The sequence below is a fragment of the Sinocyclocheilus anshuiensis genome, unplaced genomic scaffold, assembly GCF_001515605.1.
Source record: "Sinocyclocheilus anshuiensis isolate Anshui unplaced genomic scaffold, SAMN03320099.WGS_v1.1 scaffold923, whole genome shotgun sequence".
NCBI classification, from domain to species: domain Eukaryota; kingdom Metazoa; phylum Chordata; class Actinopteri; order Cypriniformes; family Cyprinidae; genus Sinocyclocheilus; species Sinocyclocheilus anshuiensis.
In genome coordinates, this window is record NW_015544138.1 from 454,294 (window position 1) to 469,613 (window position 15,320).

Genomic DNA, 15,320 nt, shown 5'->3' on the forward strand with positions numbered 1-15,320 from the left:
CTTTCTTTTCCAACACAGCATCTTGTTGTCTTCAGAGCCATCTTTATCGTTTGGTTTCTGCGTAGACCTGCGCGTTCGCCTCTCGTAAACACTAGGCTACATGCGTGAATAGGTGGGTGGGGCTAAACAGGCAGTGATGTCGATCTTCTTCTGCGGAGGCGGTGCTTATCCACACTATTACATCATATGATGTAATAGTGTGGATAAGCACCGCCTCCGCAGAAGAAGATCGACATCACTGCCTGTTTAGCCCCGCCCACTTCCTGATAAACTGGCACTAAATATCACTAAGAAAAGTAGGAGAAGCCACTGAATATAATCAATTTCATATATAATAAATTACTTGCGCCTCAGAGTGAGCATACAAAGCACAATAAATGCAGTCATTGCTTTTGGAGGTGGATGCCTGCTGTTTGGGAACGCAGTCGTGTAAGACTATTATACAGAAATACTTTGATGACAGACTTTGCTCGGGCATTTCAGAATAACCATACATCCCATGACGCAAATCACATGACTTTTTTGATGTGCTTGGAGGAATTTATTCGCCAAATGCATTTCCATCTCCCATTATTCACATTAACCCTTTTTCACACAAGACAAAAACCGCCTCAAGCGAGCGTAAAAACTTTTTTGTGAATTAAGGGATATTTTTTTCAAAATTTGGTGTTTCCATCACTCGTTTCTCATGCGATACTTCAAAATGCGTATTAAAAGAGGGTGACGGAAACATAGCCAATGCGTGGTGGAAGTAGATTTAGATGTCGTACCATAAACGGACAGACTTGGGAGCCGGGGCCGAACATGAGTTCACACTGCCGGTTGGCGTTGTAGAGTTGACCTGGAAGCTGGTTGGGAAGGTTATACATCCTCCCCAAAGGCTCGTCCAGGAGACATTCACCATAACCAGTGCTAAAAAGAAAAAAAAAACAGACAGATATCAACACATTCAACAAGGAGAAATCTAGCGATAGCTTCAGGTGGGTTTCTTCATCCTCAGAAGCCTGGAGGAAGTACTATTGTAAAGCATTTAGTGTTTTATGCATCAACTCTTAAGTCGCTGGGGTATATTTGTAGCAATAGCCAACAATACATTGTATGGGTCAAAATTATCCATTTTTCTTTTATGCCAAAATTCATTAGGATATTAAGTAAAGATCATGTTACAATTTTGTAAATTTCCTACCGTAAATATATCAAAACTTAATTTTTGTTTAGTAATATGCATTGCTAAGAACTTCATTTAGACAACTTTAAAGGCGATTTTCTCAATATTTAGATTTTTTTGCACCCTCAGATTCCAGATTTTCAAATAGTTGTATCTCAGCCAAATATTGTGCTATCCTAACAAACCATACATCAATGGAAAGCTTATTTATTCAGCTTCAGATGATGTATAAATCACAATTTCACAAAAATTGACCCTTATGACTGGTTTTGTGGTCCAGGGTCACATATTTTGATGAATGTTGGGTTCAATCACCATTGGAACCCACTAATATATATATAGATATACATTTCATCATCAACTCCCAATGGATAATTATGAATGCAGTCTTTCTGATTTCACCTGGCGTCTGAAGGTCAAGTGTAAGATGGAGGCAGCGGTGGGTGGTCTGCTTTGTTACCTGCGAGTAACTGATTGAATGGACCTCAGCCAACACAAAGGCTGCATTTCACCCTAGTAAAGACGGTGCTGTTTAACAATGCTGCGTCTCCAAGAATCAACTCAACGGTGCCAAAACCAACGTTTCAACAACGTCATGACATATACGTCCCACCACACCCTTCCTTTGAAACGCATAAAGGAGCTACAAAAGAGCAGGGCACCACATTGGAGCTCATTGAATTGTTGGGCTTAACGTCTCTGAATGGCTCTTTCAGCCAGAGAGAGAACAAAATAAACCTCCTTTCTCCATTCGCCAGCTCAGCTTTCTGCAAGGGAGAACGGAAATCGGGGCTCAGAATAGCCATGTGATGTAATTACGTGAGATGTTGATGTTGCTGGTTCAATTTGTCCTTGGCTTTGAGACTAAACACCTGCGTCAGCTGATTTAGTCCTCTCATTACCTCGCTCACCCTTCACTCCCACTCCACACACCCTACAAGACACCTTTGTCTTTACGAGGGGGAAAATGGACACTACTCGAGGTGCATGCGTCCTTCTGCGGGACTCATTTATCCATCAGAGTAACGATGACAGCGCAGTATGCTCTCGTCTCTCCGCACCTCGCCATCAGCTCGTGAGAGTTTGAGTTATGAGTTCATCAAATCGGCAAGACTGAGGTTGACAGAAACCCTTCATGCCAGTGCAAAGCAAAGAGCGATAAGATTACAGTAAACTGAGACCGTCAGATCTCCAAGTATCTCACAGCTACGCTCAAGTGAGTGTGAGCATGTGAATTCAGGCTCTTTCGCATGATTAGAACCGCAAACACTGGACAAGTTGCATCCTAACACTGGAGTTAAAGAGACAGTTCATCCAAAACAGAAAGTTTGTGAACGCTGAAGAAGATATGTGACCCTGGAGCAAAAAAGCAGTCTTAAGTCACTGGGGTATATTTGTAGCAATAGCCAACAATATATTGTATGGGTCAAAATTATACATTTTTCTTTTAAGCCAAAAATCATTAGGATATTAAGTAAAGATCATGTTACAATTTTGTAAATTTCCTACCGTAAATATATCAAAACTTAATTTTTGTTTAGTAATATGCATTGCTAAGAACTTCATTTAGACAACTTTAAAGGCGATTTTCTCAATATTTAGATTTTTTTGCACCCTCAGATTCCAGATTTTCAAATAGTTGTATCTCAGCCAAATATTGTGCTATCCTAACAAACCATACATCAATGGAAAGCTTATTTATTCAGCTTCAGATGATGTATAAATCACAATTTCACAAAAATTGACCCTTATGACTGGTTTTGTGGTCCAGGGTCACATATTTTGATGAATGTTGGGTTCAATCACCATTGGAACCCACTAATATATATATAGATATACATTTCGCAAAATATCTTTTCACAACAGAAAGAAAATCGTACCAGTTTGGATCGACACGGGGGTGAAGTTCCTGAGATTAAATTATTATTTTTTTTAATAATTTACCAACACATTTGCATGTTCATGGTAGTCTGATGTTGGTTAACGTGCAGCTAAACAAACTAAATATTTTGTTTTATTTTAATGTTTTTTTTTTTATAATAAATGCATTCATTTTAATTTGACAGTTACTTATTTATTTCAAGTTTATTTTTTGGTATTTGAAATAAAGCTGAAATAAAATAAAACATTACTATTGATGAACATAAATATTGACTATAGATTGAAAACTTAAAAAAAAAATGTAAATGAAAGTTTGAAATCTTGCCTTAGCAGCAAACTGAAATAAAATACATTTAGGTTGAAGTACTTAAACTGAAATAAAGTAAATTAAAGATATATAAAAATGAATGAATGAATGACAAAGGCACATAACAAAATTATGAAAACCTAAACTAAATTTAACATTTTAATGGGCAAAATTTAAAATGAAAACTTAAAATACAAAAATAAAATAACACTCTAAAAAATGCTGGGTTGTTTCAATTCAATTTTGGGTCAAATATGGACTAACCCAACTTTTGGGTTAACAATTTTATGTAAAAATTTAACCCAACGGTTGGGTTAGTCCATATTTGACCCAAAGTTGGTTTGAAACATTAAAATGAAATGAATGAAATTCAAATTAAAATGAAAACTGAAAATATAAAAATAAAAGCTAATTCCAAATATTAATAAATAAAAAAATAAAAAAAATAAATATTTTTTACCTATGGGACGTCCTGTAAAGCGTGTCTGAGCGAGCAACAGTATAACCAAAGGTCAACCGGCCTGATTTTCATTAGTGAAGTGAAGTTTTGGTGCAGCTCCAGAGGGATTTGATATATTGTGAGTATTGTGAGACGCTTCTCATTTCTCAAGACATTCAGCTGCTGCTTCTAAAAGCCTCAGTGAGCGTCTGACAGACTGAGCGTTAAAGGGGTCATAGGATGCCCATTTTCCACAAGTTGATATGATTCTTTAGGCTCTTAATAAAAAATCTGTAACATAGTTTGGTTAAAATTTCTCAATGGTAGTGTAAAAACACCTTTTTTACCCTGTCAAAAACAGTGTAATTACGTGAGATGTTGATGTTGCTGGTTCAATTTGTCCTTGGCTTTGAGACTAAACACCTGCGTCAGCTGATTTAGTCCTCTCATTACCTCGCTCACCCTTCACTCCCACTCCACACACCCTACAAGACACCTTTGTCTTTACGAGGGGGAAAATGGACACTACTCGAGGTGCATGCGTCCTTCTGCGGGACTCATTTATCCATCAGAGTAACGATGACAGCGCAGTATGCTCTCGTCTCTCCGCACCTCGCCATCAGCTCGTGAGAGTTTGAGTTATGAGTTCATCAAATCGGCAAGACTGAGGTTGACAGAAACCCTTCATGCCAGTGCAAAGCAAAGAGCGATAAGATTACAGTAAACTGAGACCGTCAGATCTCCAAGTATCTCACAGCTACGCTCAAGTGAGTGTGAGCATGTGAATTCAGGCTCTTTCGCATGATTAGAACCGCAAACACTGGACAAGTTGCATCCTAACACTGGAGTTAAAGAGACAGTTCATCCAAAACAGAAAGTTTGTGAACGCTGAAGAAGATATGTGACCCTGGAGCAAAAAAGCAGTCTTAAGTCACTGGGGTATATTTGTAGCAATAGCCAACAATATATTGTATGGGTCAAAATTATACATTTTTCTTTTAAGCCAAAAATCATTAGGATATTAAGTAAAGATCATGTTACAATTTTGTAAATTTCCTACCGTAAATATATCAAAACTTAATTTTTGTTTAGTAATATGCATTGCTAAGAACTTCATTTAGACAACTTTAAAGGCGATTTTCTCAATATTTAGATTTTTTTGCACCCTCAGATTCCAGATTTTCAAATAGTTGTATCTCAGCCAAATATTGTGCTATCCTAACAAACCATACATCAATGGAAAGCTTATTTATTCAGCTTCAGATGATGTATAAATCACAATTTCACAAAAATTGACCCTTATGACTGGTTTTGTGGTCCAGGGTCACATATTTTGATGAATGTTGGGTTCAATCACCATTGGAACCCACTAATATATATATAGATATACATTTCGCAAAATATCTTTTCACAACAGAAAGAAAATCGTACCAGTTTGGATCGACACGGGGGTGAAGTTCCTGAGATTAAATTATTATTTTTTTTAATAATTTACCAACACATTTGCATGTTCATGGTAGTCTGATGTTGGTTAACGTGCAGCTAAACAAACTAAATATTTTGTTTTATTTTAATGTTTTTTTTTTTATAATAAATGCATTCATTTTAATTTGACAGTTACTTATTTATTTCAAGTTTATTTTTTGGTATTTGAAATAAAGCTGAAATAAAATAAAACATTACTATTGATGAACATAAATATTGACTATAGATTGAAAACTTAAAAAAAAAATGTAAATGAAAGTTTGAAATCTTGCCTTAGCAGCAAACTGAAATAAAATACATTTAGGTTGAAGTACTTAAACTGAAATAAAGTAAATTAAAGATATATAAAAATGAATGAATGAATGACAAAGGCACATAACAAAATTATGAAAACCTAAACTAAATTTAACATTTTAATGGGCAAAATTTAAAATGAAAACTTAAAATACAAAAATAAAATAACACTCTAAAAAATGCTGGGTTGTTTCAATTCAATTTTGGGTCAAATATGGACTAACCCAACTTTTGGGTTAACAATTTTATGTAAAAATTTAACCCAACGGTTGGGTTAGTCCATATTTGACCCAAAGTTGGTTTGAAACATTAAAATGAAATGAATGAAATTCAAATTAAAATGAAAACTGAAAATATAAAAATAAAAGCTAATTCCAAATATTAATAAATACTGTACTAGTAAATTAAAATGAATTAAGCTAATTCAATATATTAATAAATAGTACACTAGTATATAAATAAAACAAAAATAAATATTGCCTATACACGTAAAACTTAAAGTAAATCTTGCCTTAGCAGCAAACTGAAATAAAATAAATTACAGATATCTAAAAACCTAAATAAATAAATTAATAAATAAAAATGACAAAGGCACATAACAAAATTACTAAAACCTAAATGAAACAAACATTTTAATGAACTAAAATCAAAACAAAAACTGAAAATATTAAAATAAAAGCTATTTCAAAACATTAATAAATACTCCAATAGCAAATTAAACTGAAAACTGAAAATATAAAAATAAAAGCTTGAATAAACAGTACACTAGTATATAAATAACATGCCTAAACCAACTAATAACCATCTCTAACCAGCTAGAAACCATTTCAAACTAGCTGGATTTTCTGGAATTTCCTGCAGACAAATGACAAACATTTTAAAACAGACTTTACGATGGTGAATAAATCATGCCAGGATGATTATTTTTGCAGGAACTATCCCATTAAGACACTATTTATATACCCTAGTATTTATTGTGTACTCCCAAGGAACTTACCATGATGCATGTCCAAAAACCTGATAATACCAAGGTACTTTCTAGAAAAAGTGCCGTCAGGTTTCTTTGAGTTCAGGTCAGGCTGCGCCTTTCTGGCACAGACATGAAGTCCACACCTGGAGATCATTTGGGCGGGTGAGTTTATTAAGGAAAATGACTCAGACGTATTATTATTGAAGGTTTTTTGGACATGTATCATGGTAGCTCGGAGAAACAAGTAAATATCATGGTATATAAATACAGTAATCATTCAGTACCATGGCATTAGTACCATCTCCATGTTCAGATGACAGATTAAAGACGTCATTCTAGCCCACTTATGAATAATATACATATATATATATATATATATATATATATATATAAATAATAATATACATGGGAAGTCGTGGCCTAATGGTTAGAGAGTTGGACTCGTAACCCAAAAGGTTGCGGGTTCGAGTCTCGTACCGGCAGGGATTGTAGGTGGGGGGAGTGAATGTACAGCGCGATATTTATGTAGATCGGGGGCGCATTCCCTTCAGAAACACTGTAATCCACTGCGCCTTCAGCGGCTCAGATGTCAGGAGTAAATGGCGACTGCTGTTCATTATTACATCCAACAACAAAACACCTCAATCGCTTAGGAGTCATTCTTGTCTACATCTGCTCCGGCGGTGAAACAATGGCGGACTGATGACAGCTCACTCAGGGCGGAGCTAAGTTAAGATCAATCAAACTATCGTGGGAGGGGCCTGTCTCTGTGACGTCATACAGACAGGCATCTGAGATCGGCTCGATTTAACCAGATTAAAAAAAAAAACACTGGGTGGATTTTTATCATTATAGGGTGGTTGTGTACACACACTGCCAACACACATTTCAGTTCAAACAACTTGTAAAAGTGCATGTAGCATCCTATGACCCCTTTAATGCAAAGAGAAGCGTCTGATATACAGAGCTAGCTGGTTTCTCCAATCGTCTGCGTGCGTTTGTGGACCCTGTAGGTCACGGAGTGGAAAAATGACAAGCTTTTCAGAAAATGGAATTAGTTTTTGTTTCCAAAATCGCAGATCTTCCAGTAACAAGCTGATTTTTCCAATGCAAAAAAAATAAAAATACTCCATCACAGTTTTGTATAGTATTGTACAGCCGAGTGAACAGGGTTAATAATCAAACACATTAACTTAAACTGCTTTGGGATTCTGAGAAGTCATTAATAGATTAAAAACTCACAGCCAGTAACAATAATGTGCAAATGAGTTGTATTGATTAATCCGAGGGTCTTCCAGCCGGATCAAATGTGTGTGCATGCAGTGTTTTTTCTCTTTAATCTCCTCACAGGAGAGTGTTAAGTCTTGAAGAGCTCTTGAGGTTGAATGGACAGTCAAAACACAGATGCACTTGAGCGGTTCTGGACGACTTTCAACACTTTACGTTGCTTTTCCCACCAATGAACAGAGCTCCTGTAGCAAATGCATATGCTTTCCTCTAATGCACTGTCTGTCTGTTTTTGATCAAACCTTTCAATGCGGAAAAGAAACAACACAAATGTCAGCATTTTCTCAAAGCAATGAGATTAAGAGCAGAGCAAACAGAGTCTGCTGCTTTCCTCCTGAGAAAAAAACAACCAAATAATCTAGAGTTTCAGAGGAAATCTCAACAATATGTCACACATCTCAAAAATATCTAACTCCAATAAGTCTCCTGAGCTATGAGAAAGCAACATTTGTGCAATAAAATTGTCCTCCTATAAAATAAATTTCTGAAACTATCAGCCAAAAGCACTTGATATTAAAAAACTGTCCTAAAGTAAATATAAATGGTGTCCACAAACCATTTTACTTAAAAAAAAATACTTAAACAAATGATTGAAACTATCAACCAAAGCACTTGATATTAATAATAATAATAATAATAATAATTATTATTATTATTATAAAGCCAACATAAACAGTGATCCCACAAAACCTTTTTACGTGTGCACTGTGTTGTATTGCTTAGTGAAACAGAATAAATAATTAGGAAAACATACAGAAGAAATTACAAAAAATTAATTACCAAAATTATCAACCAACGGAATATTACAAAACTGCCCTACATTGGAAAAAATTACATTTCAAAGTTGTTAATAAAATAAAGATCATTAGAGTATATTTTACAAGAAAATACTATTTTAGTTTTCTACTTTTAAATTAATGTTTCAGAACGAAAATGGTTTTTAAAACCATTTCAACATAAACAATGTTCATGAACCAACTCACTACTAGTTAAAATATCCCAATATGGAGATGTAAACAATAAGCAAAGTCAAAAACAAAAACAGATGCTTATTTTTCTTTTAAATAACGCATCGATTAATAATTTAATCACATACAACCAGGAACATATTTTTTTTTTTTTAAAGTAAATGTTGACTAAATAATATATCTTTCATATGTTTTATATATATATATATATATATATATATACACTACCGCTCAAAAGTTTGGGATCAGTAAGACTTGTAATGTTTTTTAAAAAAGTCTCTTCTGCTCATCAAGGCTGCATTTGTTTGATCAAAAATACAGAAAAAAAAACAGTAATCTTGCAAAATGTTATTACAATATAAAATAATGGTTTCTATTTTAATATCCTTTAAAATATAATTTATTTCTGTGATGCAAAGCTGAATTTCCATCAGCTATTACTCCAGTATAAAGTGTCACATGATCTTCAGAAATCATTCTAATATGCTGATTTATTATTAGAATTATCAACAGTTGTGCTGCCAAATATTTTTTCGGAAACTGTGATACTTTTTTCAGGATTCTTTGATGAATAAAAAGTTAAAAAGAAGAGCATTTATTCAAAATATAAATATTTTCTAACAATATAAATCTTTGCCATCACTTCTTAACAATTTAACACATCCTCGCTGAATAAAAGTTTTAATTGCTTTCAAAAAAAGAAAGAATAAAAATTTACTGACTCCAAATTTTTGAACTGTAGCGTATATTGTTAGAAAATATTTCTATTTTAAATAAATGCTCTTCTTTTTAACTTTTTATTCATCAAAGAATCCTGAAAAAAGTATCACAGGTTACAAAAAAAATATGAAGCAGCAACAGTTTCAACACTGATAATAAATCAGCATATTAGAATGATTTCTGAAGATCATGTGACACTGAAGACTGGAGTAATGATGCTGAAAATACATATTGCATATTGTACATCAAATGTACATTAAAATAGAAAAACATTATTTTACATCATAATAATATTTCACAATATTAAATTTTTTCCTGTATTTTTGATCAAATAAATGCAGCCTTGATGAGCAGAAGAAACTCCTGTAAAACATATTAAAAATAGTTCTGATCCCAAACTTTTGACCGGTAGTGTGTACATACACACACACACACACACACACACACACACTCACGTTTCATTAGTCTTTTCTTTGCATTCCTAAACCTTGTTGAGTTTCTTCTAGGCTGCATAAGCTGTCGATCCACGACCCTGACCCTGATCCGCAGGCCTTTGACTGCTGGAGCCACTGGAGCGCAGACGAGATCAAAGGGTCACGTCCAGAGAGAATCTAATTATAACTGACACTTCCTGTCTTACAGCGAAGCCCTTCAGCTGCGTCTCCTTCCGCTCCGGACCCCTCAATGAGCCGTCGCCCCGGGTTACGTCTGCCGAGGGGCCAAGAACGCCAGCGACTAAATGATTGTCCGGCTCCCAGAGAGAAAGCAGACTCAGACCAGAGCGGGACAGGAAGAGCTCCTCTCAAAGGGGAAGTGCAATTTTGAGCTCTGAGGAGCGTGACCTTTTGAGGATTTGCTCAGAGCTCAATTTAACTTTAAAACCACTGCGCTGACCTCTGATATTAGCACACTGACATACAAAACACCAACAGCCTGCTGGGAAAACCACGTCACAGCAGCTGCATTGACCAGATAATCCAGTTCCCTACCAAAGGTGCTCTACCAGCTTTAACCAGCTGACCAAGACCAATTGTTCAATCACCTAAACTAACTAAACTAACGCCGAATGAGAAATGTTTTAAAGCTGACTTTAAATACTGTGAATACAAATCTGGAATGGGAATTTGATTCATATGTACCGGGGATTCCCAAGGTTTTTCTTCTTTTTTTTTTTTTTTTGTCAGCCGAACTCCTTAGATGTAAAATATTTACTTGAAGAACCCTCTGTGATTTTAGGTTAACATATTAATAATTTGAAATAAATATTTTGTTGTAATACATATTATAATATACTAAAATATTTTATTTTGTTTTTATTTAAAAATTATTTAAGTATTAATTATTTATTAATGCATTTTTAAGATTTAATTAATTATTAGCCCCACCCAAACCTAAACTCAGTGTTGTTATTGTAAACTAAAACTAAAACCTTTACGAATCATTTTTGGTAATTGAAATATATCTAAATAAAATTAAAACATACATATTAGATAATAAAAATAAAATGTTGCCTTGGCAACTAACAAAAAGTTTAAGTACTAAAATTACTAAAACTACAACTGAAATAAAAAATTATTAAAGCTATATATAAAAACTAATAAAAATGACACAAATAATTTACTAAAACTTAAATTAAAATGGAAATATAAAAATAATTTTTATAATAAAATATTATTAGAATGAAAACAATTTTTAACAAATACTAAAATAGCATGTAAATAATACTAAAATAACACTGTTTAACCCAACTAATAACCATCTCCAACCAACTATAAACCATGCCAAACCAGATTCCAACTTAAGCTGGATTTTCTTTAATTTCCTGCTGTTAAATAACAAACGTTTTCAAACAGACTTGTACTTTCATTAAAAATGTGAAATGGGACTTTAACTGGAATCTCATTCATATAAATGGATCGAGAGTAGATTGAACTGATGGCAGATGTAACTGAGCACCTACTCCAGGAAATCCGTGATGTATTTGCGGCTGCATTTGGACCAGGACCAGGGGCTGGTGTCGTAGTTGAGGGTCGGGGCCATGACGTGGTACTGATGCTTGATTCCCGCCTCGCGGCACTTCGGACTGTCATCATGAGGCATGTTGAACCTGAAACACACACAACAAACAGTTCAGCAGATGCTTCTCACAAACACTTCAGGACATTTGTGTTTCTGCACTTCCACATATGAGGATATGAGAAATATGAAAGTACTGCAATTGAATCATGGTAAAACTATGATCATAGTATGGTAACTGGATAAATAGCATCATTACCATATTCAAAAGCTATAATTATTTTAAGATACTTCAAAGAATGGCACATAGTAGGACCACGGTATTGTGTATGGAAGCTTATTTCCTCCGCGGAATAAAAAAATTAAAAAGGTAATTCTGACTTTTTTTACTTGCAAGTCTGAGAAAAGTCTGAATTGTGGGGGAAGAAAGTTGAATAACTTTTTTTATTATTATATGTAGATGATTATATGTATTATTCTGAGATGTAAACTAAGAATTCCGAGAAAACTCAAAATTGCGAGACGTAAACTTAGATTTCTGAAAAAAGTAAAAATTGAGATGTAAACTCAGAATAAAAAAAAAAAGAATTTAAAATTACGAGATGTAAACTCAGAATTCCAAGAATAAAATCTAAAAATTGCGAGATGTAAATTCATAATTCCGAGAAAATAAAAAATATCTAAATTGCAAGATGTAAACTTACAGATTTCTGAAAAAAGTAAAAATTGAGATGTAAACTCAGAATTCCAAAAAAAAAAAGAATTTAAAATTACGAGACGTAAACTCAGAATTCCAAGAAAACAACTCAAAATTGCGAGATGTACATTCAGAATTCCGAGAAAAAAGTCAGAACTACGAGATGTAAACTCAGAATTCTGAAAAAAGTAAAAAATTGAGATGTAAACTCAGAATAAAAAAAAAAAAAGATTTTAAAATTACGAGATATAAACTCAGAATTCCAAGAAAAAAATTAAAAAATTACGAGATGTGAATTCATAATTCCGAGAAAATAAAAATATCTAAATTGCACGATGTAAACTTAGAATTCCGAGAAAAAAGTAAAAATTGCGAGATGTAAATTCAGGATTTTGAGAAAAAAAATCAGAATTGCAAGATGTAAACTCAGAATTCTGAGAAAAAAAATCAGAAGTGTGAGATATAAACTCAGAATTCTGAAAAAAAAAGAGTTGTGAGATGTAAACTCAGCATTCTGAAAAAAAATCAGAATTGCAAGATGTAAACTCAGAATTCTGAGAAAAAACTCAAAATTATGCGATGTCAATTCAGAATTCCGAGAAAATAAAAAATTTTGTAATTACGAAATTACAAAATTTTTCCTTTGAATTGTGTTATATATTGTGTATAAAAAGTCAAAAAGTCACTATTACATTTTTTATATTTTTTACCATAATTTTGTGTCAATGCTGTAATATGTGCGACTGTCAACAGGACATGAAACCTCTTTTTATTACAGACAGGAAGAGTCCAGCAATAAAATCTTAAAATAAACGCTGCATTGAGGCGAATCTGATGTCAGAGTCCAGAAACAGCTGTGAAATCAGACACACGACAACTACAGCACGACGAGGAACGCAGCTGTGTTGATGCACATCCTTCAGACTCCATCTGAGAGGCTTCATCTGCACGTTAAAAACACATTTCACATGTTACATTCGTGAAATACTTTTGCTGTCCGAATCGGTTTCATTTCATGAACATCTGTGCCGCTCATGTAAAGAGCTTGAGCAAAAAATTAATCTTTTCTCATCATTTATTCACACTTAAATCATTCAAACCCCATTTCTTCAGTGGACAATGTTCACACTGCTTTTATTACACTTTTATAGAAATGTTTTGTCATTTTTTAGACCTGGTCCATATCCAGTTTTGTTGCATGGAAAGAGCAGGTTTGGAACAACATGATGACAAATTGATGACAAAAGATTCATTTTTAGGTGAACTGTTCCTTAGAAAAGTCTTGTCTTGCTCTGTGGAGTCAAAAAGCTCGTCAATGTCGAGTTTTGGACAGAGAAAGTGAGATGCCAGATGTTCTGCATTGCATCAAAATAAAAGGATTTTCGGCTATGAAACAAATGAAAGATCAAATGTTACAGCCTACTGGAGTCATGTATCAGCGTTAAAGACTCGTGAATCGTTCTTAATGGATCTGAATAACCTCTGACTGATTTAAACACTGACAAAATGATGCTCTTCCACAGTATTTTTGTCTTGATTTCCAGTACAAATATCTAAATACTCTTAAATCAAGACACATTGTTACTTGTAAGTTACTTGAGATATTAAGTCTTGTTTTCTGAAAAATATATCAAAATGAAGTGAGTTTATGCTAGAACTAGAAAAAAAAATTAGCAAATGGTGCCAGAAAAAATAAATTAATTCAAAGGGAAAACAAGCTTATTTTTCTGACCCCATTGGCAGATATTTGTTCTTGTTTTAAGCAAAAACTCACTTAATTTTGATGCATTTTTCAGAAAATAATCTATATCTTGTAATTTTGCTACTCAATTAAATGTATCTTTATTTATGAATGTTTACATATTTGTGCTGGAAAACAAGACAAAAATACTACAAAAAATGTTCATTCTTAGTATGTTTGTCTTGCTTTAATGTCTAAAATCAACATGAATTTACTTAAGAAACAAAATTACTTACAATATTAAACCTTTTTTTCCTGAAAAAAAAAAAAATGCATCAAAATTTAGTAATTTTACATTTAAAACAAGAAAATCTGCCAATGGGCTCAGAAAACAACTTTAACTTAATTTAAAGTGTATGTTTCTTTGAATAATTTTGCTTCTAAAGTAAATATATTTTCATTAAAAAAAAAATTTATTTTACTAAAAATACTGGGTACACTGTGAAAATTATTTTCTTACTGAGCCTTGTTTTTTAGTTTTCCAGTCCAAATATCTAAACATACTTAAATTAAGATTCATATTAAGATTAATTTACCTGATAAGTAAAATGACATAAAATATAAAGTCTTGTTTCCTGAAAAACAAAAATGCATCAAAACTAAGTTAAGACTTTGGGGTCAGAAAAATAAACTTAATCCAAAGAGAAAACAAGTTTATTTTTCTGATACCATTTTTCTTGATGCTGAAAATTCAGCTTTGATCACAGAAATAAATTACATATTCAAATATATTCAAATACAAAGCAGTTATTTTAAATAGTAAAAATATTTCACAATATTACTGCTTTTGCTGTATTTTGGATCAAATAAATGCAGGCTTGGTGAACAGAAGAGACTTCTTTAAAAAACATTAAAAATCTTACTGTTCAAAAACTTGACTGGTAGTGTATAGGCAACTTAAATTTTTCTCTTATTTCTAGCTTTTAATTGGAATAAGAAATCAGATACACTGCTGACAATGACCAATAATAATGATTTGTTTATATACTACAAACACTTTTTTAATCACATAAGGCAGAATAGCTTCTATACTGTAATATATGCTATGTCAGTTAAGCACTGCATTGTTCATATACTTTATTTATTACCTGGCGATGACTTGAAAAACACAAATAAACAATATATTATCGAAATCGTATGTTTAATGTCTTCATGTTTCCAAACGTTTCTGTTTTTCTGTGAAAACAACTGCTTTCATACAGCGAGAGCTGGACGCTTTTGTCCATATTAGGAATTTCCTGGTTCGACTTTCTGCGCGAGAGCGCCCGGTTCGAATAAAACATCAGATCATGCACAGACTATCCTGTCTCTTTGAATTTAAATCTATATTTATTCACACCGGCTCTT

At 33.3% G+C, this 15,320-nt stretch overlaps 1 protein-coding gene across 1 annotated transcript in view; it reads right to left on the bottom strand.

Annotated features, from left to right (window-relative positions):
- Positions 1–15,320, bottom strand: part of LOC107694983 (A disintegrin and metalloproteinase with thrombospondin motifs 20-like) — a 139,308-nt gene that overhangs the window by 91,419 nt on the left and 32,569 nt on the right. The window contains exons 9-11 of the mRNA XM_016494735.1: positions 13,052–13,176; positions 11,480–11,626; positions 771–912 (exon numbers count right to left, since the gene is read on the bottom strand). Of these exons, the coding sequence (XP_016350221.1) occupies positions 771–912; positions 11,480–11,626; positions 13,052–13,176 (414 nt within the window). The remainder of the gene's footprint in view (positions 1–770; positions 913–11,479; positions 11,627–13,051; positions 13,177–15,320) is intronic.